Source organism: Apteryx mantelli, chromosome 1 (assembly GCF_036417845.1).
Source record: "Apteryx mantelli isolate bAptMan1 chromosome 1, bAptMan1.hap1, whole genome shotgun sequence".
NCBI classification, from domain to species: Eukaryota; Metazoa; Chordata; class Aves; order Apterygiformes; family Apterygidae; genus Apteryx; species Apteryx mantelli.
Genome location: NC_089978.1, coordinates 221,134,747 through 221,160,639, shown reverse-complemented (window position 1 = coordinate 221,160,639; position 25,893 = coordinate 221,134,747). Strand labels below are relative to the sequence as shown.

Here is a 25,893-nt window from a genome sequence, read left to right as displayed (position 1 = left end):
AGTAGAAGAACATTAGGTTCCACCAGCTTCCTCCGATGAAGAAGCTTTGATGTGAATGTGTCATCAGGGAGGTACCTCTCCCCTACGCCCTTAAAAGAGAACCTTCCGCAACAAAACAGTTTGAAAATAGCCAGGACATCAGGGCAACTTTTAGACTGCTGCCACAAGCGTTTGTATGGATAGGCTAGATTTAAAGAGAGGCAGAAAGGCAGAAAGTATGAAGAACGATCAGCCTCTGCCAACCCCATCCCCAACAAAAAACAGAATATACATTAAGTAGTACAGTAAAGTAGGAGATGAGACTACTTCTTCAATGTTTTTTCCCTCCCTTTTCTCCTCACCCCGCTGTATCATTCCCACTCATTTTTGAGTCCGTTTATTCCTCTTTGAGAGTAGGAATGTCAGTTCTTCCAGCTCAGAGGATCTGCAGCATCTATCACCCACTCCAATGCCATGTCCTGCTCCTCCTGGTTTCAGGAGCAACCAGCTCCTCTCAGTGCAGGCCCCCAAAGGCTGATTAGGAGGTATAAAAACATCTCCCAATGCATTTTAAAACCAAACCTGATTTTTTTTTTTAATTAAAAAAAAGGCCTGGGTTTAAACCATTCAGGACTGGCCAACCAAGACTCGAAGGAGGAGCTTCGTTTGCCCCCAAAAGCAAGCTCACAGGTTAGTCTAAACTCCTAGGCCCCATCCACACCAGTGATTAAAAACTGAACTGCAGCTTCGGAGCACAGTTGTAAAACAGCATTCAGATCTAGAGACGCTTTTAAGCGTGAAGTTACTTGCTCTATAGAGCTCCAGTCAAACCTGGGCAGACGACCTGGATTTACGCTCACATCCGGTTTTTCCTGTTGCAAAAAGACGGATTTCTCACTGGACACTCTCCCCTGCCCCAGATGCTTCACTTCACAGCTTCAGAGCATGGCTGCTCCCGCCGCCATCAAGACAAAACAAAGCAACGCAGCGAGCCAGGAGATACCAAAGTGCTTATGTTAATAATTTATCAAACATTTCAATTTTGCATCTATTAATCTACCATGCAGGAGGTTAAGCAAGGACACCAAACTGCTTCAGTATCAGATACTATTTCTTTTAAACAGCTTTTTTTCCTCTTTTTTTTTTTTTAAACACTGAATATTGCTCTGGCATCTTACTCAAGACTGCAACAGCTAAGAATCGAAGCATTGGGCCAGACCAGTGATCTCCCATCTCCGAGCCACCAGCCGTTACAGATAAAGCAGTAAGGAGCATTACAGTAGGTAGGTGAGAAAAACGTGACTCCAAAGCAGTTTCTTCCTCGCTCTCCAAAGCCGAGGGAGCAAACGTCTCGCAGAAGAGTGTTTGTGCCAGCCTACATCCCTTTTACCCTTCCTACAACAATTTGGGGTATTCTCAATAGCTGTGTAAGTGCCTAAACCTATTTTAAACCCTGCTAGGTTTTAGTCAAAAATATCAGAAGATTTTACAGACTGGAAGAAAAAAAAATAATAAAAGAATTTTTTTGCTTTAGCGCAAACACGCTTAAGTTCACCTCTCAGCGTTATACCTTGCTCAGGGTCTGCGGGAAGGCAGATTGGACGCTATTCATCCTCCCTCAATGCCGCTCATCCATTATGCATACCACCACCCCATCCCCTCTCCTCCACCACCCTGCTAACGCAGCCTGCCCCGATCCAGGCATTACACAAGGTCCACAGATGACTGACTAGAAACAATCAGCTGTTACAGGCAGAGCATCCTTGCGGCCAAGGAGCCAGCAATGATTTGCACATCTATGATTTACACGCCAGGTCCCCCTCCGCCTCCCCCACCGCTGCTCTCGCGGGAGAAGTGCTCAAGGCCAGGTGAAAAGCCCACCGGAATTTGGAAATAATGCAAAATTTATCTAACAGTCAACTGTCAGCTTTTAACCTCAACCTTTCACGGGGGATGACAAATGCCTCCAGGGTTAAGGCCCCCTTAAGAAGCAGCAACTGTCATAAACACTGACTTTTCCTAACAAAAACGCTAACCCAGATTTAAAACATTTGTTTTTAAGAGAGTATCGCAAAAAAACCGAAGCCAGCTACAGCTAGATAGTACAAAATGTTTCAGAATAATCCACACAGACACTCGAGCTATTGTACAGTCTCAAAGAAAATATTTCACCCCTCTTCATTCTAGCACGTAGTCCAAGGAAAGCAAGCACCAGCGAAACGCAATCATTTCTGGAACGCAACGTTTGACTCCGAGAACCATTTTAAACGGCTCCACTAAAAATCCCCTCCCCACATTGAGCCACTAATCTCCTGAACTCTGTACTGCCTTCTGCGTTCTCCCGCACAGCGCTCAGGCGGAATAGAAAAGCGCGTTCTGTAATTCATAGCCAAAAAAGGATTTCGGTCAACAACGACAATGCCTCAGTTCAAGAGCAATACGTGCGGATACACCCCTCTACCTGACGTGAGGCACCTGATGCCAAGAAAACAGACTACGAGCGATCCGGCTTCTCTTTGAAGGCCAAATCAATTTGCTGGAGGGAATCAGCCAAGTGATTTAAGACTACAGGACGGTGCCATGCAGCTCTTAGAAAGCTGCAACAGTAACGAAAAAAATCTTAGCCCTGAATCTAGTATCAGGCCCAATTCAGAGAGAATCGTTAATGGCTGCACGAGCCCAAGAGGCAGTGAAATCGCCTCTTTCCAGGAGGCTGTAAATCCACCGTCAGCCCCAGACAGATCATTACCAGAAACGCTGAGGAACTGGAAGAAGAAAGAGATGGAAGACGAGGATATAACGTTTAGAGCTAAGTGGTTATAAGGCTGAAGGGAGCGACTGGGGATGGCAGGGGGAAAGAGCAGCCTCGGAAAGGCCACGCAGAGATTGACTTTGCGATGAGGAAGTGGGTGCGTGTATTTCTTTGGAACAGACTGAGGGTTTTCAAAGCATATCAGCATCAAAGAACAAACAGTTTTGAGCATCACAAGAAGGTGGAATGAAGAGAAATAAGAGCTAGGGGAAAAAGAAAAAGAAAAAAAAAGGAGTGAGAACTTCATAGTTCTGCCACCAATAAAACCAACGTGGACAGTTTCCACAGGATGTGGTCGAAGAGCCATCACTCGGAGCATTTCCTAGCGTTTAGGGCAGTCCATTTGCAAGCACTCTGCTAGAACCCACGGGCACCGGCGTGCAGGCTGGGTGACCTAATAGAAACGAGAGATGGCAAGGTCGTATGATTCTTTAGTCATCCGAGCTCTATTTTGGTGAGGAAAAACAAAGAGCAACGCTCTGTGTTCATTATTCCAGAAATACATGGACAAAATCCACAGGGAAATGGAGGGAGTGAAAGGAGGGAAGCCGAATGCGCACAATAAGACACACAATGAAATGCTCAACTCCTATACGCACACCCACATATATAATTCACATTCACTATTAAAAAAAAAAAGTTATTCAGCAATCTCTCATCTTTGCTGCCAGAATAACGTCCAGAACTCCAAGAGACTAAACCAGAAAATTCAGACATCTCTCCCTCAGCAGCACGTCACCTCTAATTTAAGCAGACAGTAAAACAGATAGTTATTTGGCTAGTAACCCATCCTGTATGGGAGCCTGTCTCTTTAACTGCAGGCACTTTCCTACCTTAACAACAACCTGTTATGTGCTTATCCTGGTTGTGACTCGGATTATATCATGGTTTAAGAAGGGCACCAAGCACCAACAGGTGCTGAGAACATCAAGTTATACTGCAGCTAGCAATCACTCTACACTGGGCGGTTTCAGATGGACTGTTCCCTTCATAACAGCCTGCTGTTGCCCAATTCCTGCTGCTTTAACTTACTTTAAAGAAAAAAAAAAAGAGAGTCAAGGAGAAAAGTCTATTAGAACTCTTATTTTTAGCACTGCTTCGTTTTTGCTTGCAAAAGGATACAGCACAGGGAAGGGCAGAGGACTTGAAGCATGGGATCCCGCCCAAGAAGCACAGCTCGCGCATTTGGGGTTGGGGTCTTGCGCCTGCGCAGTGGGTCGCCAAGGGTGGCTAGAGCTGCCCTCTACAGGACAAGGGCAGGATTGCCAGGGGTGCTCGGCGCCAGCCTACGCCGCATCGCCGGTGAGCAGGACCATGGCAGCGAGCAGGACCACGGCGGCCTTCACCTCGAGACGGCAAACCTGGAGTCTCCAAAGAGCGAGCTGCAACCACCTGGCTCTAGACCTGCTCCAGCGATGAGCTGCAGCTCCCACCGAGGGGGCAAACGCGCTGCAACCCTTTGAAGGAGGCGCTCAGCACCTCCCAGGATTTGCTCCCTTAGCTCGCGGTTCAACCATCTCCTCAGCCCACCCCGTGCGCCGCAGTAGGCAGGTGCTGGAGTCAAGGTGAGACGTAGCAATCAAGCACATAGGTGAGGAACAGATTAAGTGATGTTCTTCTGAAAACAAAGCAAGGAAACGCACTCTGAAAGAGCAAAATCCTCCTTCAGTGACTGCAGGTTCAGCAGGGGAACGTAGCGGCAGCCCCTTACAGCAAGGGACAGCCCCATCCCACCAAATATCCAGCAACATCAAGGCTTTGCTTATGAGCTTTCCATATATATATATATATATATATATATATATATATAATATATAAAATATATATAATTTTTTTTTTTTTAAGAGAAAAATTTATGCCAGTGCACAGCGATAACCACAACCAGTGCCACACGCAGGCTGTACTTACACGAAGATCAGACGCAATATTTCAGCGGCAAATGAAACAATGCAGAGTCTCATCAGGGGGCATCCTCTGGTTAATCCTACACATTAAGACTTTAACGGGGTTTGCAAGATTCACAGCCATGATAGAAGCGAACGTTATTGGCTGCTACCGCTAAGAAATGTTGAGCATGTGGGAGTGCGCTCAGTAAGATGCGTTTCCAGAAGCTTGCCGGGATTGTAATATAGTCGTGATGACACTTAAAAAAAAAAAAAAAAACAACAATCACCTACTACAAATCCAAGTCTGCCCAGATCACAGTATGCCTTCACTACAAGAGACGGAGGTATTACGTATGCCTCTCTAGGCCTAGCAGCCCAGAGGAGAGCAGGGACACCATTTTACAACACAAGCCACTTGGCTTTACTGAAATCCTACAGCCACTTCTTTTTTTTTTTTTTTTAATATATATATATACACCGTTCCTGCAAAGTTAGAGCCTCCAAGATTTGTTTATCAGCGTTTAGTAATCTAATACCTGTTTAGTCTTAAGAACTGCTTCTGGGTACCATAAGCATAACCCTAAAAAAAAAGATTGCTCTAGTATTCAGTGCACCAAAATCACTACTCTGGGTCTAAGGAATGAGACACGCAAATAGTTAAAACTAGCCAAATGCAGAGAGATACAAAGACTTTTTTTTTCTTTCTTTCTTTTTTAAACAGGCCAGGATGTCGAGCTAGAACAGGCACTCTCCTGTAAGCTGTTCTAACCGAATTCATATTGTACGACTTCATCTCCGCGACCATTGCAATTACACTACTAAGCAGGTGCGCCGCTCTTTCAGGTCCGTCCGACGAGCCCAAGCTTCAATAGGCTCCGGCAATCAAACTGACAAGGCAACAAAGGCAGAGCGAACTCGCAGCTCCAGCCAAGAGCCGGTCCTAAGAGGGGGAAAAAAATCCAGCCGCTCGCAAAGACGCCACGGTCGGCTCTAAAAGCAGCAAGATGAAACCCTTGGAAGTTGTCATTTAGGCAACGGGGATTTTTTTTTTTTTTTGGCTGAGGTCGGGTTGGTTTCGGCAGAACGATCCGGGGATTTGAAGTTCTCGTAACGGCAGGTAGCGCCACCCGTTCCGAGCGGAGCTGAACTATATTTTATTTTATAAATGACAACTCGTGCCAGCATTTCTGACGGCTTTGGGGGGGGGGGGGAGCTCCCAGATCCAAAACCGAACTGTTACCAAGTCTTTGTGCGTTCTGAAGTACCACCACGCGACTACCCTCATCCCTGGAGACCTCATTAAAACGCAGCCCCAGAAGTAGAGCAAGAAGGAGGGTAGCGTGACATTTTGAGATTTACATTCGGACTTGTAAAAGTTTCCAGAACTGTCTATCCTTAAAAAAAAAAACCACACACATGCACCAAACCCTACCAAAACAAGACATTCCAGCGCACATGCTCTTCCCCTGGGGACAGGCCAAAGAGAACAGAGACACGTGACCGTCCTATTGCTCAACACGCTCCTGGAAGGTGTTCAAGTAGGATGATAAGCGTGGTGTAAGCCTATAATGAACATTAAAAAAAAAAAAGGAATTTACCCCAAACGTAAACCGCGTCCTACCCTTTGCCTCGACCGATCTTAGCAGCGCAAACGCGGCGAGTTTTGTGATTGCAAAACGCTCCGCAGGTAAATTAAGGAGCTTTGTGCCTTCGTTCCCCTTGACTCAGGATGAGACTAAAATTAGAAGGAGACTGCTCGCTCTGTATATTACTCCCCGACGCGCGTTACAAAACGTTCGGCTTCGCAAACTGGTCAAAACAGGGAGATTCAAATGAAGTTGAGCTCTATTTATAATTCCTTTCATGCACCGAACAGGGTGACACTTCCCTTTCCTAACGTCGGCCCCGACGCTTAAAAATAGAGCTCGGCGACTACGACCGAGCCAGGAGCATCTACCCACAAAAGGAGGAGAATAAATCAGTGCAAAATAAACTCCAGGCCGAGGGGAGGCCGCGAACCAGCTCGCCCCGCGGAGGGCCGCGTCGCTCCCCAGCGCCGAACAATGAAGCCGGCCGGGAGACCGCCGCGAGCCGGGGGGACCCGCCGGCCCCCCGTTCGTGTCCCCCCGCCTCGCCGCCGGTGTAAACACGCTGGGTCAGGCTCCCCATCAGCTGTCGCCTCGCTCCGCCCCGGCCCCGGTTTCCGGGTAGTAACAGAGCAGCCAATCCGCGGAGTTGCGAGCTCTGCCCGAGGCCTCTCGCCCGCAAATGCTGCTCCCAGGCCGGCGGCTCGGCCTCCCGAACTGGGGGGCCGGGATCCCCGGCATCCCCCGGAGGCTGGCGGCGAGCCGGCCTCCAGCTCCGGCGTTGCCCTGCAGACCCCCCAAACACACGCTTTAAGGCCGCTCGCAGGCAGCGAGCAGATCCCGAGACGTTCGGGGGGGGCCAAGCCACCCTGCAAAGCCACTTTGCTGGGGGGGGAGGGACACGGGCAGCGCACCCCCTCCCGCATCAGGCACCTATGGCAGCACCCAGGAAATTTCAGAGATCGCAGAGGAGGGGGGGACGCAGCGCAGAGCCCCCGCTGCAGGCCCTTCTCCGGCGTTTGCACAACGTCGGGAGCGCGAGCGGGAGAGAAACAATGCGTGACTCAGAGTTTCAGCACATAATCACCCAGGCGATTATTAAACATCGGGTCGACACATTAACACACACACACACACACACACACACACACACACGTTCCCCCCCACACACACACACCCCCAGGCAATCCGTAGAGAGAGCCCGAGCAACCTCTCCCCTTCCCCGCTCACAAAAGACGCGTCCACAAAAGGACACGGACGTGTTAGGATTGAAAATAGGAATAATAAAGAGACCCCACTCGGCTCCTAAACCTGTCAGAGCAGGAGAAGGCAGCGGCGTTATTCACTGGCAGCGTTACCCCCCCCCCCCCAATCCGAAAAGGTAGCCCTTGGCAGGCTATAAATCCACGCCATTATTCTATATTGGAGACGTGAAAAGAGGCTGAAAAGGGAAACTGTAATGAAAATGGCAGCAAAAGGGAAAAAAAAAAACCCTACACAACAACAAAACCCTCAAGCCCCGGGGAGGTGCAGCCTTCAAGCACATTCCTTCAGACTAGACCTCTCTCGTTTGGCCACCACCAAAACCATCCTCGCTCCCACGGCTCGCGACAGACCCCGATTTCAGACCAGCTCTCAGACAGGGAGATTCCCAACGTACAAGGAGCAAAGTGCCCGGGGAGCCGGGGCCTGCAGAGCTCAGCTCAGCCCGGGCGAGCCGGACGGACAAACAAAAAAAGCTGGGGCGGGAGGAGCGGAGGGAAGAGTCATCTGACATCCACAACTTCCTAAGTTTGTCGTCCGCAGGACACCGACCGCTCTAACCCTCCGACGCCGGGGACGCCGCGCCGACGAGAACGCGAGCTTGGCTTTCGGAAAAGCCTTTGGTTTTCTTTTGTCAGGGGGAGAAAAAGAGCGGAGCGGAAACTACCCAGCGCCGGGAGGAACGCCAGATATCTTGGGGGCTTTCTACCTGCTGCCGCCCGGCCCTGCCACCGCTGGAAATATAGAACAAGTGAAGCCTTTTCAAAAAAAAAGGGGAAAAAAATTGCTCTTTGTCTCCTAAAATGCTGTAATCGCTGGAGATGCCAGCTACTAAACGAACAAAAAAAAAAAAAGGAGGAGGGGGAGGGGAAAGGAGAGCAGCAGCAGATCAGGTTGGGCCTCGGCCCCTCTTCAGCCCAGTCCTCTTTCGAGACTATCGGTAATGACGATTTTTTTCTTCCCCCTCCACTAAACAGCCGGAATTCCTGACCCTGCTCCCGGTGCGCTTCACCATCGATCGAAATTTGCATTCGGCGGAGCATGACATGTGCGTAACTTTAAACCCCAGATAAAAATAGCTCGGATTCGACCATGATCGGCAGTCATTTCCTATTTGCTTAAAAACAGCCTGAAAAATATATGAAGAGCAGCTTTGTACAGAGAAACACACACGCACAAAACATCAACAGAAGTTTCCTTTGATAAGCCACCCTCATGCCACAAACATGAGTGGTGTCGCTCTTCCCTCCCTCTCCCCCCCCCCACCCCGAAAACACAAAATCCAAGCAAGTTTGTTTATCTCTCCGGGAACTAAATCAGATCTGTTTACCGACCCCTCAGCACCACACACAAAGTTAGAGCCACCGTTCCCAAGTTCGGCGAGGGGAGGCTCAACACCTCCGGTAAACGGAGCCGAAAACGCTGCGGTTACTCTTGTCATTTCTATCTGCCCCCCCCCCCCCCCGGGCACACACCACCACCTTGTAAACAACAAAAACAAAAAACTATTAATAAAACAATCCTATAGCCGACCCCCCCCCCCAATGATATCTTCAATACCACCCACACTCCAGACAGAGCGAAAAGGATTCGCCACCCTGCAAAGGGCTGAGAATAAAAGTGAGGAGGAAAAAAAATATATAAACAGATCTCTCAAGGAAAAGGGGGGGGGGAAGCCTAGCCTAACCTGGAGCGTTACATAAACGGGGCCGCTCGCATGACGGGCCGGGGGTCCGGGCCGCGCTGAGACCGTCTCCCACCCCGCTGCCACCCGGCCACGGTTTCGCAGCCGGCCAGCTCCCGCAGGGCCCCCCCCCCCCGCCCCCAAAATATTGAAACCCCTGCAGGCCAGAACGAGAAGCTTCGTGAACTGCGGGCTGAAATTGCGGAGTAAATAATAATAATTAACACCGCAAAAGGCTCTTTTTGGGGGGCTGTGGCTGCGGGAGCAGCTTCCCCCCCCCCCCCCCAACAGGGCTCCTCGCCCTGCCCGGGTGGCTGGGCCGCAGGAAAGGGGGAGCCGGCTGCCAGGCTGGGGGGGGGGGGGAGCACCGGTGTCAAACCGGGTAGCTGGGCAGGGCCCTAAAACAAGGTCCGGGGGGGGGGGGAAGGGAATTGGGGGGGGTGAGGCCTTTCCCCGCGGTGTGGGGGGCCCCCAGCCCCCGGTGGGGGGGGAGGAAAGGGGGGCAGGTCCGACCCCAGCCGTGGGGGGAGCCCCGGGGATGAGGCCTGGCCTGGCCTGGGGGCGGCGGCCCTAACGGGGGGGGGGGGGGAAGGGGGGCGATGCTCCCCCCCCCCACCGCGCCCCGGTGGAGGAGGCCCCCGGGGCGGGATGGGATTGGGGGGATGGGGGTGCGGGAAGGATACAGCTTGACCACGTCGGTGTCCATCCGCCTCTTGCCCGGGCTGGGGGAGGACATGGTGGCCGCGGCCGCCCCCGGTGCTCCGGGCGGGCTGTCAGCGCCGCCGCCGCCGCCGCCGCCGCCCGGCGCGGAGGGGAGCGGGGGGGGCGCCGGGCTCCGAGCCGCTGGGACCCCCCTCCGCCGCCGCTGCCCTGCTGTGGCGGGGCCGCCGCCGCCGCCGCCGCTCGCCCTCGCGCCGCCGCCGCCGCCGCCGGCCGGGCCCCCCTCGCGCCGCCTCGCGCTCCCGCAGCCGCCGGCCCCGCTCCGCTCGCCTCTGCCGGAGCCTCTCTCTGGACCCCTGACGTCACCCACAGTGACCTCACCGCCCCGCACCGCCGCCATTGGCCGCGCCGCCGCCGTGACGGCAGCGCGCCGGCCCCGCCCACCGCAGCCCGCCGCGAGGCCTGCCGGGAGTTGTAGTGCGCTAGGCGGGCTGGGGCGGGCGGAAGGGAGCGGCGGCGTGGCGGGTTCGAGACCCCCGCGCGGGGGAAGACTTGGCTCCCGGCCTGGGGGGTCTCCGCCGCCTCTCCCCGGGGGAGGGGGGGGCACAGATCGCACCCCAGCATGGCTCAGTGCAAAGCGCCATGCCATCCCCCTTGTGCCTGCCCACAAGCGGGCTGCCGCTGCACGGCTTGCCTGCTCCCCGGCCGAGCGGCCTCGCCGCCACCGTCCTTCAACACGCGTCGCCCAAACCGCCCCGTTCCTCGGCGGCTCCCGCGCAGGAACAGCCACGCCGCCCCCCGCACGCGCGGTCGGTGAGGCGAGGAAGCCCCTCATGGCCTCGGCACGCGCGGCGATCCCCTCAGCGCCGGAGAAACTAACAGGGCGGAGGCGACAACCCCTTCGTCTCCCGCGCTTTCGCCGGCATTCTCGCTTTTCCTGCGTTTCTCTGCCCAAAAGGCCTTTGCAGGGCTTTCCGCCAGCTGCCGGGCGGCTTCGACTGCAAATTATTAACCCTGGGGACAACGTGCCCGAGAGGAAAGAGTGGCTGGGCTGCCACCGCAAGGGATACAGCCCCATGGGGGCGGCGGTGGGGCGCAGAGGGGCCTGGGCGCCATTTTGAGCCCGCTCGGGCCTAAGGCGGGGGAGAGGGGTGCTCCCGGCTGACAGGGCGGCTGGGGCCAGCGGGGCAGCCGTCCCGTCTCATCTCGTCTCGCCCGGCCTCGCTATGGTGGCGACGGTGCCCGGCTTGGGCCCACCACCTGGTGTGCGAGGGGTTCAGGATGGTCCCCGTCCCCTGGCCGGGACCGGCAGGGAAAATGGCTGCCGGGCCGGGTGTGGGGATTGGGGGAGCTGTGGGGATTGGGGGAGCCACGGGGAGCTGTGGGGAATGTAGGGAGCTGGGACAGACATTTGGGGAAGGGGCTCCTCCATGCCCTGCCCTCTGGGGCAAGGTGTGGGCACCCAGGGCAGGTGGGACACCTGGGGCAGGGTGAGGGCACCCAGGACAGGTGGGACACCTGGGGCAGGTGGGGCACCCAGAGCCAAGGTGAAGGCACCCAAGGCAGGTGTGACACCCAGGGCAGGTGGGGCACCCAGAGCCAAGGTGAAGGCACCCAAGGAAGGTGAGACACCCAGGGCAGGTGGGGCACCCAGAGCTAAGGTGAGGGCACCCAAGGCTGGGGTGTGTGTGAGAGAGAAGGAAACCAGGAGCACCGGCGCATGTGTTTGTGCGTGGGCATGTGACATCCTCATGCTGGGCCCCTCTCACAGCCGAGTGCCCTGGGGCCCCGAGTGTGTCATGGCCGTGTCCTGTCCCACAGCCCCACGTGATCCCCTAGGGCTGAGCCTGCCCTACTTCCGCTCCTGACGACTCCTGGGCCAGGGCCACCATGGGGTGAAGGCACCCCTCATTAGGCTGTGTCCCATGGGTGTTGTGGGGCTGCAGCAGGGGCCATGCCATGCCCAGGCACCCCAGGACCTGACCCCTTCCTTGATGCCGCTGCCTGCTTTTCCACTGCCCACGGTGCCATCGCCAGCCTCTGACTAATTATGGCATCCACGTTTTTCAGTGCTGGGCACCCAAATGGCATGGCCGTGCCCGGCCTGCAGGGTAATGTCACGTCACCTCCTGAAGTCGAAGCTGCAGAGGAGGATGATGGAGCGCCCTGCAGCCGGAGAGGAAGGGCCAGGACAGCGCTTCCCGGGGAGCGGTGCGATTGGGTCTTTCTTGGAAAAGGAAGACAAACCACCCCAATGCAAACCACCCTCTCTGCCTGCCAGGCCGGCACCAGTGCCTCGCTCTCCCCAGCACCCACCCGGGACGGGAAGCAGTGAGAGGTGGCAGTGGTGGCTCCCTGCTGCAGGGAATGGTGGTCCCCCATCTACCAACTTGACCTGTCAGCTAGAGAGGTTTGCCACTACCAGGGGCATGGATCCGGGATGTTGCGGAGAGGCTGCCGAGGCTTGTCCAGCCCTCGGACTATTACCCCTGCTGCTCTTCCATGTGGCACCAATGACACTGCCAAGGGCAACTTGGGAAGTATCGACATGACTATGGAGTACTGGGGGTGGTGATCAGGGGTATGGGGCCTGGGAGGTTTTCTCCTTGATCTTGCTGGTGAGGGAAAGGGTGTGAGGAGGAGTGGATGGATATTGCGAGTCCACAATTGGCTGCACAGCTGGTGCAACAGGGTTTCAGTTTCCACAACCACGGGACCCTGCTTGAAGATCAGTGTCTACCTGGGAGAGATAGGATCCCCCTCACTAAGTGGGGCAAAAGCATCTTTGCCAACAGGCTGGCCAACGTGGTAAGGAGGGATTTAAACAAGGAATGACAGGGGAGGGAGAGAGTTACAGGGAACACACAAGCGACAAAACAGAGCTTAAGTGGGGACACACCAAGTATTTGCAAGTAGGCAAGGAAGTGCTCACAGGACAACGCTATGGGAAACCTCTCACACCCTTTCTGGGCACGCTTGGGTGCCTCTCTGAAGTGCCAGTACACTAATGCATGCAGCACGGGGAATAAACAGGAGGAGCTAGAGATCTGTGTGCATCTGCAGGGCGATGACCTCATTGGGATCACGGAGAGGTGGTGGGATAGCTCCCATGACTGGAATGCTGCAATGGATGGTTACAGGCTCTTCAGGAAGGACAGGCCAGGATGGCGAGGAGAGGGAGTCATCCTTTACATGAGGGAGCAGCAGGAATGCATGGAGCTCTGCCTAGGGGTGGATGATGGGGCTGACTAAGAGCTTATGAGTAAGGATTAATGGGCAGACCAACATGGGTGACATTGTTGTGGGTGTTTGCTAGAGGCCACCTGATCAGGAAGAAGCAGCAGATGAGGCCTTCTACAGACAGCTAGAAGTAGCCTCACATTTGCAGGCCCTGGTCCTCATAGGAAACTTTAACTGCCCCAGTATCTGCTGTAGGGACAACACAACAGGGCAAAAGCAATCCAGGAGGTTCCTGGAGAGCATCAATGACAACTTCCCAATACAGGTGATGGAGGAGCCAACAAGAAGAGGTGCTTTGCTGGACCTCATTCTTACAAATAAGGAAGGGCTGGTTGAGGATGTGAAGGTTGGGGGCAACCTGGGCTACAGTGACCCTGAGATGGTGGAGTTCAGGATCCTGCGAGGAGGAAGCAGGGCAAAAAGCAGGATCGCAACCCTGCACTTCAGGAGAACAGACTTTGGCCTCTTCAGGGACCTGCTTGGAAGAATCCCATGGGATATGACCCTACAGGGAAGGGGGTGGGGGGGTCCAGGAAAGTTGGCTGGTAATCAAGGATTACCTCCTTCGAGCTCAAGGATGGTCCATCCCTATGAGCAGGAAGTTGAGCAAAGGGGGCAGGAGACCTGCACGGATGAACAAGGAGCTCCAGGCAAAACTCAAGCATGAAAAGGAAGCCTACAGAAGGTGGAAGCAGGGATAGGTAATCTGGGAGGAATATAGAGATGTTGTCTGAGCATACAGGGATGGGGTTAGGAAGGCCAAAGCCCATCTGGAGGTTAATCTGGCGAGGGATGTCAAGGACAAGAAGAAGGGCTTCTATAAATATATCAGTATCAAAAGGAAGACTGGGGAAATGTGGGCCTGCTGCTGAATGGGGCAAGGGCCCTGGTGACAGGGAACACAGAAAAGGAAGAACTCAGTCAGTACTTCAGCACCTCAGTCTTTACTGGTAAGACTGGCCTTCAGAAATCCCAGGCCCTGGAAACCAGGGAGAAAGTCTGGAGAAAGGAAAACCTTCCCTTGGTGGAGGAGGATCAGGTTAGGGATCACTTAAGCAAACTGGACATACACAAGTCCATGGACCCTCATGGGATACACCCAGGAGTGCTGAGGGAACTGGCCAAAGTCATTGCAAGGCCACTCTCAATCATTTTTCAAAGGTCATGGTGATCAGGAGAGGTGCCTGATGACTGGAAGAAAACAAATGTCACTCCAGTCTTCAAAAAGGGCAAAGAGGAGGACCTAGGGAACTACAGGCCAGTCAGCCTCACCTCCATCCCTGGAAAGGTGATGGAGCAGCTCATCCTGGAGGCCATCTCCAGGCACATGAAGGACAAGAAGGTGATCAGGAGTGGTCAGCATGGATTCACAAAGGGGAGATCAAGCTTGACCGCCCTGCAAGCCTTCTCTGATGAAATGACTGGTTTGGTAGATGAGGGGAGAGCAGCGAATGTTGTCTACCTTGACTTCAGTAAGGCTTTCGACACCGTCTCCCATAACATCCTCATAGGCAAGCTGATGAAGTAAGGGCTAGATGAGCAGTGAGATGGATAAAAAACGAGCCAGAGGGGAGCCCACAGCTAAAGGCGCCCCCTGAATTAGCCAAGAAATAAGGGAGTTTACGCTCCCCCAACTTTAGGAATCAGGTACCCCAGGACAGGGTCTAGCCTGAAAGGCTGTCAGCAGGGAGCGATGGAAGATATCCTCATTGAAAACCTCCAGAGAAATCACAGCAGCTGCAGAAAAGCAGGTAACAGGCCCCATGCTTGAAATTTCCATGTTTTTTTCATGTTGCACCTGGCATCTGTGACTGCATTTCCCGCTTGGGAAAGCTGCGATTTGCCCCCTGCTTTGTTGCCGTCCCGTTTGGAGCTTGTTTGGCTCTGCAGAGCAGGGTCTCCCTGTGCTGTGCCTCGGGGTTACGGAGATGCTGGTATCCACCAGGGGCGGGCGCACCTGAAAGGGGGATTCAGGGCTTGTCGCACCGGCACCATTTGCTTTGGAGGGCAGGGATCAGCCCTGACCAACGTGCTCATCTCCTGCCCAGACATGGGGCAGCCAGCAAATACCTCAAAGGGGTATGGGGCAAGGAGAGACAGAGAGGAGGCCCCGGGATTGGGTGGTGTTTTCCAGGCGCACAGACCCTGCTGTGCTTAACTCCTGCCCCAATGCGGCTGGGGAAACTGAGGCAGGGCCTCTGTTTGGGATCAGCGTCCCCAAGGCTAAGGGCTGGATGTGGAGCCTGGCCTCAGAAAACGGGAATGACAGTCCCCATGCCTTTGCCCACGCAAGCTTGGCTGCAGCAGACCAGGGTCGGGCAGTCCAACGGCATCCATGGTACCTGCAGGGCCTGAGCCCTGCCCAAAGCTCCCTTCCATAACATCCTCAAGGACGGAGGCAACGGATCAGGCTACACATCCAGCCCTTGGCGGGTCAGGCACAGCCAGCTGCCCCCACCTGAACCTGCCTGACCAGGGCAGATCCTGGCAGGCGCTGCGGCATGAGGCCGTGGGCACCTCCGTGAAGACAGGTGCAGAAGTGATGTCAAGGCCCCAGAGGAACAGCCAGCGAAGAGCTCGAGGTAGGACCAGCTCCCAAGGACACTCTGGGCAGGGGAGCCAGTGAAACGAGGAAGTGGGAAACAGGAGAGGAAGGCAGCGATCCCACAGAGACAAGCGTGCCGAGGGGCTACGGGAACCGTGTGCTCACCCAGCCCCAGGAAGAAGCACGGCACCACCAGTAAGAAAAAAAGTGAAATGTTTTATTCCCACCTGGCATCACTTCCCTGCACTGCTGGTGGCAGCTCATGGCTCCCCCCGGGCCTTGCTGGATACAACAGTTGCCCTCACGAGGGACCACGTCTCCTCGCTCACCCCGTGGGCCCGCAGTGCTTCCCAGCTTGCGACGAACAAGCCTGCGAGGGGCTGTCAAAGCCCACACGGCCGAGGGCCACAGCAGCAACTCGCGAAGGCAGGGGGACTTCAAGGAAGGCAACTGGGAGAGGAGGAGGGTCCCAGTGGCCTCTGGGGGCCACCTGGTGCGGGGGCTGCCCGTGGCCTTTGCGACGTGCGTGGGCCTCCTCAGCACCCCCTCCCCAGGGCATGGAGATGCCTCGGGAGCGACTGCAAAGCAGATCTCCACCGGACCGACGCGGTGCCCCGTGCCAACGGCGAGGCTGCGGTTCCTGTGGCGGCAGCCTGTTCAGGAGGAATTCATGCTCTCCCACTGCCGGAAAATGCGGAACACCTTACAGGACTTCACCGAGAGGCTCTGCAAGAGACAGGAGCAAAGCGATGATCTGAGATCAAGGCACCACACCATGACACGCAGCTGCCACCAGCCCCAAGCACCCCTATCCAAAGCATGCAAGGAGAAGCTGCAGCAAAGAAACACTGAAAATTCAGGATCGGCTACCAGGACATCATTTAGCTCCTTTTCCTCATTAGTTCTATTTATCAGCAGGAAAGACGGCGGGAGAACAGCAAGATGATGGCAAGTGAGAAGCTGGAATGGACTTCAAATCTCCCTACTGCCAGCTGGGGCTTTTACCTCCCAGGTCTCGCAGGACCGGTTGGCACTTACCTGGCTAACAGCTGTATGTGGCACAGCTGGAAGGGACCAGCCCTGTTGGGGATGCAAGTTATGTGAAGCGCTCAAGACAAGCGATGAAAGACAAGTGATGAAGCAGGGGTTGAGACCGCTCCACCGGTCTCTGCAGCTCAGCCCTGAGTGTGGCTGAGGAAAGCCTGAAGGAGGCATCTCGAGGTGGCTAATGGAGCTAAGAGGATCCAGGTGCCCACTGCTCCCTCTCACTGCCCTGCATCCGCTCAGGGAAAGCTGCGGCCTCAGCTCCGCTCCCCCAGCTTGGCAAACTCACCAGTCCAACGGCCCGGGCCTGGCGACCACAGGCCCCAGCTGGCGGGACATCTGCAGAGTGGGGCTCTCTAGCAGGACATGGAGTGAAATCGGATCTTGGGCAGCACGGAGCCCCTCTGGAGAGCCCGCTATTTATAGCGGCCCTCAAACAGATCGGTGTGCAACACTGCATTAACGGATGAGACCCGGCTGAGAGGCTGTCAGCACAGTCGGAGGGGGAGCTGAGACCCTGCAGCCACAGGCTTGGTCCTAGCCACCCAATCAGCCTGGTTTGCTACTTCTGTTTTAGCCCAAACGAAGCCAATCTGCCCCAAACTCAGCCTGTAGGCTTTCAGCTGAGGAAAGGCTATAGAGCAAGCAGAGCTCAAGGATGGAGGTACGGCTTGGTTCGGGGCTGGCGATCCTGCGGGCTCACCACAGGCTCTGTCTCAGGCAGTCTGTCGCACTTTCTGGTGGCCAAGAGCGTGTTCAGCACCACTCGCCAGCCCGGCTCTGCCTTCGCAGGCTCCTTCTCCATCTGGGCCGCGGGGTCCTCCAGGGCTTCCCCTCCATCCACCATGTTGACCCAGGGACACCAGTCGCGATGCTGCGTGCTGGGATCAAAGAAACTCCTCGTGGAAGCGTCCTGGGTGGGAGAGAAGATGACAGTGAAGGAGGACAGTGACAGCACAGTTTTAAACGGAGCCTAGTGACAAGGTAGAACCTTCTCTGTGCCCTGAGCTGGCCCAGTGCTGTCCAACAGTGACGACACTGGCACCTGGATCAGGAACACCCTTCCCGGATCCCCCTCTATCCCACCCAGGCTCTTGCTGTGCCTGTGCCACTCACCAAGCTGCTGGAAGAGCAGAGCCGTGCCCGCTTGGTCCTGCGGTGAGGGCTGGACGGCACCTCCACGTTGTCCCCCTGCCCCATGCTGCGGGTGACGGGGCGGCTCCTCAGCGCAGGGCTGGCCGCCTCCGACTCGCCCCGTTCCATGGGACTGGGACAGTCCCAACTCCGCGGGCGGGAGATTGCTGGGGACGGGCTCTTCTCATGCTGCCAGTGGAGAAAGAGCAAGGAATTAGCAGAGCTCCTCTGGTCACCAGCATGTCCTCTGCCCGAGGGGGACAGCGACAGGGGGGCCCTGCCCCACTCGAACAAGAGATCGAGGCCCTCTCGGCTGTCCTGGTGAGACCCGTGTCATTTCCCCTGGCACCAGGAGCACCTTGGACATGTCTTGCTGCACAGGGGTGAAGGCAGCCCCCAACTCGGAGCATCCCAAGTCGGACATTCACCAGGATCCTGGCCTGAACAGCCCTTTTTGGGGCCTGGGGACTGCAGGGGCGGGAGGACAGAGAGCAAAAGGCAGCGCAAAAGACAGCGACAACCCGCTGCCGCTGGACATTGTCAATGGCTGGAGATGTAGCACCTTTGCCCACGTGAGCCTCCTTCCAGGGCAGGAGGCAGCTACCTGTCCAGAGACATCACCGTAGGGAACACGGCCTTGCTCAGGCCAGCTGGGGACTTGCACCTTGACCAAAACCAGCCGGCCTCATCCCTCTCAGACAGCTAAACCCCTCACACACCTGCTTGTCAGCAGCAGCAGACACCCAAACTACATCAGTTTGGACTCCTGTGTGTCCCCAACGACGCGGTACCACCCAGACGTCCCGAGCGCACAGAGTGATCCGGCTGAACGCTGGGCCGTACCTGCTCGGAGCCCGGAGGAAACATGTCCTGGCTCCGCGTGAGCATCCTGCGCGGAGACGTGGGCACTGGCGGGAAGCGCTCAGTGGGGGCCAGCGGGGTGCTGCTCAGGCCGCAGGAGTCCAGCTCCAGCCCGGCAGACTCCAGCTGGTGGAAGCCCCACAGTCCCACCTTCCTCATGCAGCGGGAGCAGGTGATCACCGAGAGGTGCACGGAGCCGGACGCAGTGCTGGGGGGGACAGAGCCAAGCGACAGGAAAAGGTCAGGGATAAGTCTGGGCCCTTCTGCAGTATCACAGCTTTCGGAACAGATGCAGGTATTTGGCAGAGCGTAGGAAAGGTCGCAGTCACAGGTACCCAAGCCAGCACTTTGCAAGACATCAGCACCCCTTGGCTGAGGCACAGACACACAGCTACTGGTTTTGTAGCCCAGCGCGCTAAGAAGTAGAACAAGTTAATTAAACCCTTCTATAGCTTTGATTTTAAACTGGCTCATTCCCATTTTGCTTTGCCACGGACCAGGAGCACAGTCAGTTACGGCATATCAGGCAAGGGCGTTTAAAGACGTCATCGGCCTCGTCTTCAGCCCCTCTGACTGTGCAGCCACATCGGCAGCTCCGCTCTTCCCCACTGGAAGCCTGCCTCCAGCCTGCACCGTAAGAGATCCCCTGCAGCAAGATGCCTGGGGCACGGACAGCGTGGCTGTTTCGCTCGCAGCGTGCACTTTGGAAAGCGTGAACCTCCAGGCCATGAACCTTCCCTCCCTTCCCGCAGGCCTGACAAGCAACGAGGCCAGCACGCAGGGTGACCTTTCGGGTATTGACTTTAGCATCTAAATCAGCAATGAATGGAGCAACCGGCAGCTCAGAGGCCTTATTTCAGACTTTGCAAACTCTGGGAGACACCTATTTTAGGTTAGCTTTGCACAGGGGCTTCTGAAAGTCTCTTTTATTAATAACAGTGAAATAGGGAGCAGCGAACATTTCACGGGAGGGACATTCCTATTTCTCCAGCCTTGGACAGGTTTCACCGGCAATTGCAGCGAAGCGCAACAGACCCTGCGGATTGCACACCGGATATTTACAGGCTATAGCAGAGCCCTCGCTCGCAGGCGTTACCCACACACTGACCTGCAAGTCCAGCCGCACAGAGCCAGGACGCAGGCAGGAATGTGCACTTGCAGGATTTCCGAGGCAAACTTCATCAGCGGCTTCTCTCCCTCCGTTTTGTGCTCGAGTTCCTCTCCGATCAGCTGGAGGAGCAGGCTGATCTTCTCCTCCGTCAGGGACTGCGGGACAGAGAAAGCCAGCGGAGCCAGCGGTAGCGCTCACGTTCCTTCAGACAGAGCCCCCGACCCCGTGAGAGTTTGGGGTCCGGGTTCTGCCTCCTGCCTGGTGCTGTACAGCCCTTTGCGCGCTCAAGCGCTGCCCTCAGGTCTCCTGGGGCAGCAATAATATTGCAAGAGGAAACCAAGCACAGGAAAATCCGTGGCACAAGAGCAGAGGGAAGCTCTGGTTAGAGCAATTACAACAGGTGGAAAAGCTGACGTTTCCTGCATTCAAAAATCTTCCTTGCTTGTGTTTTTTCCCTTCCCCAAACCAGGCAAGTTAGTCTGATAAAAGATACCGCTTCGACTCACAAATCACGTTTTACACGGAAAAAAAGTTCCCTTTCTATTTCCCCAAATGGCCGGGTGCCCGACCTAGCACCTGTAGCACTTTACTTCCATTCTGGTTAAGCAGCAAAAGCTGCCCAGAGGGACCATCTTCTCACACCTCACGCCTGCTCGAATCTCCCCGTCACCGGACTCGTTCATGCCCCTTTCGTTGTCCCTACAGGCATGTGGGGACAGCGGAGCCGATCTCAGCTCTGCCGCTCGTGGCAAAGCACGAGTCCAAACAAGCCCAGCTCGGCGCTCTGATCCCAGCGTGGGATGGGGGCTGTGCGTTCGTCTGCGCTGGGACAAACCGGGAATGCTTCAGGGGCCATCGCTGAGATGCAGTGAGAAAAGAGGCCCTGAAGGCCGTTCGTGGCTGGGGCTCCACACCTTGCTGCTAGCGAGACAGTTGGAGAGCGGCACGCAGTGATCCGCACACATGGTCGGCGCATTGGTTTTAAGCCGTCTTTTCTCGGGGGGGGGCTCTGCTGGTTTTCACAGCTCAGCCAGCTCACCCTGGTGACCAGAAAATGCCTCTGCTATTTCTCCTGAATGGATGAAGTATTCCCTGGTTCCCAGGCAGTTTCGCGCTGCTGAGAGCCATCTGTTTCCTGGCGATCGAATGCCCAACGAGCCAGACTTGGCTCAAGCGGAGCACGGCCTGGCCAGGTCCCCATGAGGAGGCGATCTCACACGTGCTCCTGGCTGTGGCTCCTCTCCAACCTCTCCTGCCTTAGCTCCTGCCTTCCTGCTCTTCCCTCCTGCCCGCCGAGCCTGCCCACACCCCTGCCTCTGCCCTGGAGGCCCCCCTGTACTGTGCTCACCAGCCTGCAGGACAGGCTCCCTTGCCCGCGTGGGCCTCTGCTCTGGGGCAGCCTCTGGCACCCTGGACTCCTGACCTCTCCTAGCACAAGATGGTGTCTAGCTCCCGTCTCCAATCTTTCATGGGATCCCAGCCACTCGCTGGAGGGATAACCAAGACTGTTGCATCTCACAAAATCCCTGGAGGTAACGAACGGTGGTGGGAGCTGCTAGGGAGAATGCCTGAAGGAGCCTGCGGGACCTCAGCCGCCTTCTGCTTGGGCACCAGAGAACATCTCGCATGTTGGGGAAGGCACAGAGCGGGAAACAGATATAACAGCCCACGTCGTACTGGGGACGTTGCGACAACACGAGCCAGCTGTGCCGCGCTGGTCGAGGGCTCGCAGGGACGAACCCTTCTGAGTTCCCGTTAATGTGCTTTAGGCAACGCCAAGACCACAGAGCCTGTAACGGAAGCACGCGAGGCAGAGCGAAGCCCGCCCAGCAGCCCGAAGTTTCCAGTTTGAATCCTCAACCCCGCAGCTGTTTCGGTCAGGATTTGCACAGCACAGGCAGGTCTCGTGTCACCGCTGAGGACGTTAGCTCCCCAACCACGCAGCACCCCAGAAACTCACCATGTTTTTCATGTCTTCCGGTCTGAGGGAGGGCAGCTGCAGCTCCAGCTGACACAGGCTCTGAAAGCGGTCCAGGAAATCCTGGAGAAGGGCTCTGGGCTCATCCACCAGCAAAACAGCAAAGCGATCTAGCGCAAGAAAACGCAGGAGGCCTTAGCTGTGACACCAACCTTCCCACCCCTTCATTATTCTACGAGGCAAGAGAGGAAACAAGACCAGAAAAGATCTTCTGATAGGGGTCTTCTGGCCTTTAAATAAGAATTAAGCAGTCTTTTTCTTTTGCAATCACCCTTCCTAGTGCAGCAAGGACTCTGAAGATCTGCGAAGGTCTATCACCCTTTCAGAGTGTCCCAAGTCAACGTTCCTCCCCTGTCTTCTCCCAGTTACAACCTGAACTGCATTTTAACCACCCCGGAGGCAACGTCATATGAAGTTAACGGAGCCAGTACTGCCCGCCGGGTACAGCCCTGGTTCAGGGCTCAAGATTTGGAGCTCCGGCTGCGGCTCAGTTGTGCATTTGCTCAGAGGCATCCCTCTGCCACCCTGCGCTTCAACCTCCCCTCGGGGAAAAAAGGGACCGTAACACCGTCTGCTTTGAAAGCTTGCGGACCATCTGCTGTTACTGCAAGGGGAGACAAAAGCTACATCAGAAGGGCAGAAAGCAAGGGAATAATCCCAGACTCGTGCCCTAGCCGGGCTCTGTAAGACCAACCTGGGCAGGGGCTGTCTGGCCAGAAGCAGAACTTCTCATGAGCCGTGCACAAGGCCTTCTTCAGCTCCACACAGCGCTCCTTATCTGCAAGGCAAAAACCACTTCTACTCCCCTGCGGAGACACCTCCTGGGGGAAGAGTTGGGAGAAGGAACTGAGGGAGAGGGCACCCTCCACAGGGGCTTCCCTGCTCCCAGCGGCCAGGTTCCTCCCGCTCGGCATAGCTCGGGTGAAGGACACCACGTGAGGCTGCAGCGAGCAGAGCCCGAAGCTCTCGGCTCACCCTCATCTCCCTCCCCGAAGGAGCTGGCAGCTTGCTGCCCCTCCAACCCTGCCTTCCCCCAGCTCTGCCCGCAGGCAGCGGCCGGTTTCTGCGGCAGCGAAGGCAGGCTGGCTGAAGGGACATCTCCGAAACGGCAAGCATGACCAGGCCAGTTCTGCTTCCCCACAGCCAGAGCCCTGTCCTTTTCCCGGGCACGGCAACCACGGATAAAGGGAGCCTGCGCATTGGCAGCATGGCAGACACTCAGTTCAATCCAACCACCAGCACACGCGCCGGCTGCTTTTGCTGATTTTACCACCCTGGACTGCTGCCGGCACCTAGCTAACTCACTCGACCGCTCTTCCCTGGCTGTAGGGGCCAAATCACAGCCACGTCTGGAAATTAAGTACCAAAACTTTTGTTGGGAGGTTAATTTAACTTGTTTAAACCTTCCAGAATGGAATCGTTCATTGTTCAAGCTACATTTGCTCTTGTTTCCTACCTCCAGTTACTTTAGGTCTTCCTAAACCGGCGCAATTACTAACAGAATAATTAGGTCACAGTTTATTGAACAAAGACTGCCTAAGCAAACAGCGGGCGCCGATATCCAGAGCGACCCAAAAGGAAATGCTTACGCAGCTCCCCATCACACGCACCACGCGCTGTGCTTGTCAGACCTCAGGCTGCGCTTTGCCCCCTGTTATCTCGCACATGACAGGAGCGAGGACTCGAACCAAGCAAAGAAAATTGGGAAGGGGGCAATGACACGCACACGTGCGCACGTGGCGTGCTAATACCTGCCTCTCCGCAGGGGCCAGTCCCGGGAGAAGGAAAGTGGGAGTCTGGGCAGAGGGTAAAGCAAAGGCCGTCGCAGTGCTGCGGCTCGCGAGCGCCGGGAGGCCGGCGAGCCGCACGAGCCCGGCTCCCATCCGGAGCCAGCGCGCACACCGCAAGGCCGAGAGCCTCCGCTGCGGCCGAACGCCAGGCCCGACCCCTCCGGCGTACGTACACTTGTTGAAATCGAACGCCAGCTGCAAGCTCACGCAGAGGAAGGCCTGGCAGCTGGAGCACTTCAGCATGTCGCACTCCACGTTGGTCCACCCGTATTTGGCGCACACCAGGGGAGACAGCTCGTGGGGTTTGCCCGCCCACTTCAGCGGGTGCGCGCGTTAAGGATAAAACTCGACCGCGTCACGGGACGACCGGTCTTCGCGTTTAGACAGGTCGCTTCTCGCCGGGCGACCCGTCGGAAGGAGAAAAGCCTCTAAGAAGATGGAGCCCGAGAGGAAACCGCAGGGCAAGAGCCGCCTTGGAGACTCAGCGCCGGAAAGGATATGGTGAAGGTTTCCACTCTGCTGAAATAGGCTTCTTTGCTCATCGACTCCAAGGAGAGCGCGTCGATTTGCGAAGATCCGTTAGCCGATTCCGACCAGCCAGACGGGTCCTTCCTAAAAGGAAACTGCAAGTCAGCAAGCGAGGCCAGCTACGGTGCTCTGGAAAGGGTTCATTAAGGCACTGGGGGGGATTAAAAAAGGGAAAAAGAAAGGAAAAGGCCGTTTTTATCCTCTCAGCCTTCAGGACCGCAATCCCTCTCCAGAAGCTTCAGGGACCTCGATGCTCTCCAGCACCCCCCACTGCCTCCCAGTGCTCCCAGTCCCTCCCGCTGCCTGCCAGCACCGCCCGGTGTCCGCTGCTGCCCCCCAGTGCCCGCTGCTGCCCAATGCTGCCTCCCAGTGCCCCCCAGTGACCTGTTTTTTTCCCAGTACATCCCAGTGCCCCTCAGTGATTCCCAGTGCTCCCCAGCGCCTCCCAACAGTGTCTTCTCTCAGTGACCCCCAGTGCTCCCCCCCAGCACCCTCCAGGGACTCCCAGTGGCCCCCAGTGACTTCCACTGGCCTCCCAGAGACTCCCAGTACCCTCCCAGCACTCTCCAATAACACTCAGTGACTTCCAGTACACCCCAGTGACTCCCAGTACTCCCTGCCACCCTCCAGGGACTCTCAGCACCCTGCAACAACCCCCCCACTGATTCCCAACAGTGAGGGCCCTCCAACAACCCCCAGCAACTCCCAGTATCCCCCAGTGACTCCCAGTACCCCCCCAGGCCCTTCAACAACCCCCAGCAACTCCCAGTATCCCCCAGTGACTCCCAGTACAACCCAGTGACTCCCAGTACAACCCAGTGACTCCAACAACTCCCAGTATCCCCCAGTGACTCCCAGTACACCCCAAGGCCCTCCAACAACCCCCAGCAACTCCCAGTACACCCCAGTGACTCCCAGTACACCCCAGTGACTCCCAGTACCCTCCCAAGGCCCTCCAACAACCCCCAGCAACTCCCAGTATCCCCCAGTGACTCCCAGTACACCCCAGCAACTCCCAGTACACCCCAGTGACTCCCAGTACCCTCCCAAGGCCCTCCAACAACCCCCAGCAACTCCCAGTATCCCCCAGTGACTCCCAGTACACCCCAGCGACTCCCAGTACACCCCAGTGACTCCCAGTACACCCCAGTGACTCCCAGTACCCTCCCAAGGCCCTCCAACAACCCCCAGCAACTCCCAGTATCCCCCAGTGACTCCCAGTACACCCCAGCGACTCCCAGTACAACCTAGGCCCTCCAACAACCCCCAGCAACTCCCAGTACCCCCCAGACCCTCCAACAACCCCCAGTGACTCCCAGTACACCCCAGGGACTCCCAGTGCCCCCCAGCACCCCCCCGTGGCCCCCAGGCCCCCCCGCGTCCCCCGGCGGGGAGCGGGCGCCGCCGGGCCCAGCTCGCCCTTCCCCCGGGGCCGCGCCGCGGCCGCCCTCACCCGTCGGGGCCGGCGCCCTCCGGGGCGATGCCGCCGTCGATGAGCTCGCGGATCTGCTGCGGGGTGACGGCGGGCGGCCTGCCCCGGCCTCCTCCTCCTCCTCCTCCCGCCGCCGCCGCCGCCGCCTCAGCGCTGGGCGCCGCCATCTTGGTCCCACGCCGCGCCCCGGCCCCGGGGGAGGGAAGCGGCGCCGCGCAGAGCCGTTCCGGCCCCGCGGGGACCCCCCGCGCCGCGGCCCCGGCCCTACCGGGCTGCTCGCCGCCGTACCCCGCCCGCGGGGCGCTCCCGCCGCCGCCGGCGCTCCATTGCTCTCGCCTGGTTTCGCAGCGGCGGCAGCGG

At 56.6% G+C, this 25,893-nt stretch overlaps 2 protein-coding genes across 2 annotated transcripts in view; both read right to left on the bottom strand.

Moving 5' to 3' along the window:
- Nucleotides 1–10,017, bottom strand: part of UBE2H (ubiquitin conjugating enzyme E2 H) — a 54,416-nt gene extending 44,399 nt beyond the window's left edge. The window contains exon 1 of the mRNA XM_067317589.1: nt 9,894–10,017. Coding sequence (XP_067173690.1) covers nt 9,894–9,946 — 53 coding nt within the window. The 5' untranslated portion in view covers nt 9,947–10,017. The remainder of the gene's footprint in view (nt 1–9,893) is intronic.
- Nucleotides 10,018–15,851: 5,834 nt separating this feature from the next.
- On the bottom strand, nt 15,852–25,856 carry ZC3HC1 (zinc finger C3HC-type containing 1). Its single transcript, XM_067317588.1, has 10 exons — nt 25,555–25,856; nt 24,075–24,185; nt 23,747–23,898; nt 22,478–22,561; nt 21,766–21,893; nt 19,803–19,960; nt 18,677–18,902; nt 17,816–18,022; nt 17,403–17,612; nt 15,852–16,381 (listed from the first exon to the last, which is right to left on the bottom strand). Exons 1-10 carry the CDS (start codon nt 25,698–25,700, stop codon nt 16,313–16,315), a joined length of 1,491 nt encoding a protein of 496 aa, XP_067173689.1. The 5' UTR covers nt 25,701–25,856; the 3' UTR covers nt 15,852–16,312.
- Between the last annotated feature and the right edge of the window lie 37 nt (nt 25,857–25,893).

What these genes read in the sequence shown, in the direction of transcription:
- ZC3HC1 (XM_067317588.1), bottom strand. Translation starts at nt 25,700, where the DNA reads ATGGCGGCGCCCAGCGCTGAGGCGGCGGCGGCGGCGGCGGGAGGAGGA. An exon ending in TCTGCTCTTCCAGCAGCTTG is followed by an intron (nt 17,613 to 17,815) that starts GTGAGTGGCACA and finishes TCTCCCACCCAG; the next exon opens with GACGCTTCCACGAGGAGTTT. An exon ending in TGCCTGAGACAGAGCCTGTG is followed by an intron (nt 16,382 to 17,402) that starts GTGAGCCCGCAG and finishes TGTCTCTTGCAG; the next exon opens with AGCCTCTCGGTGAAGTCCTG.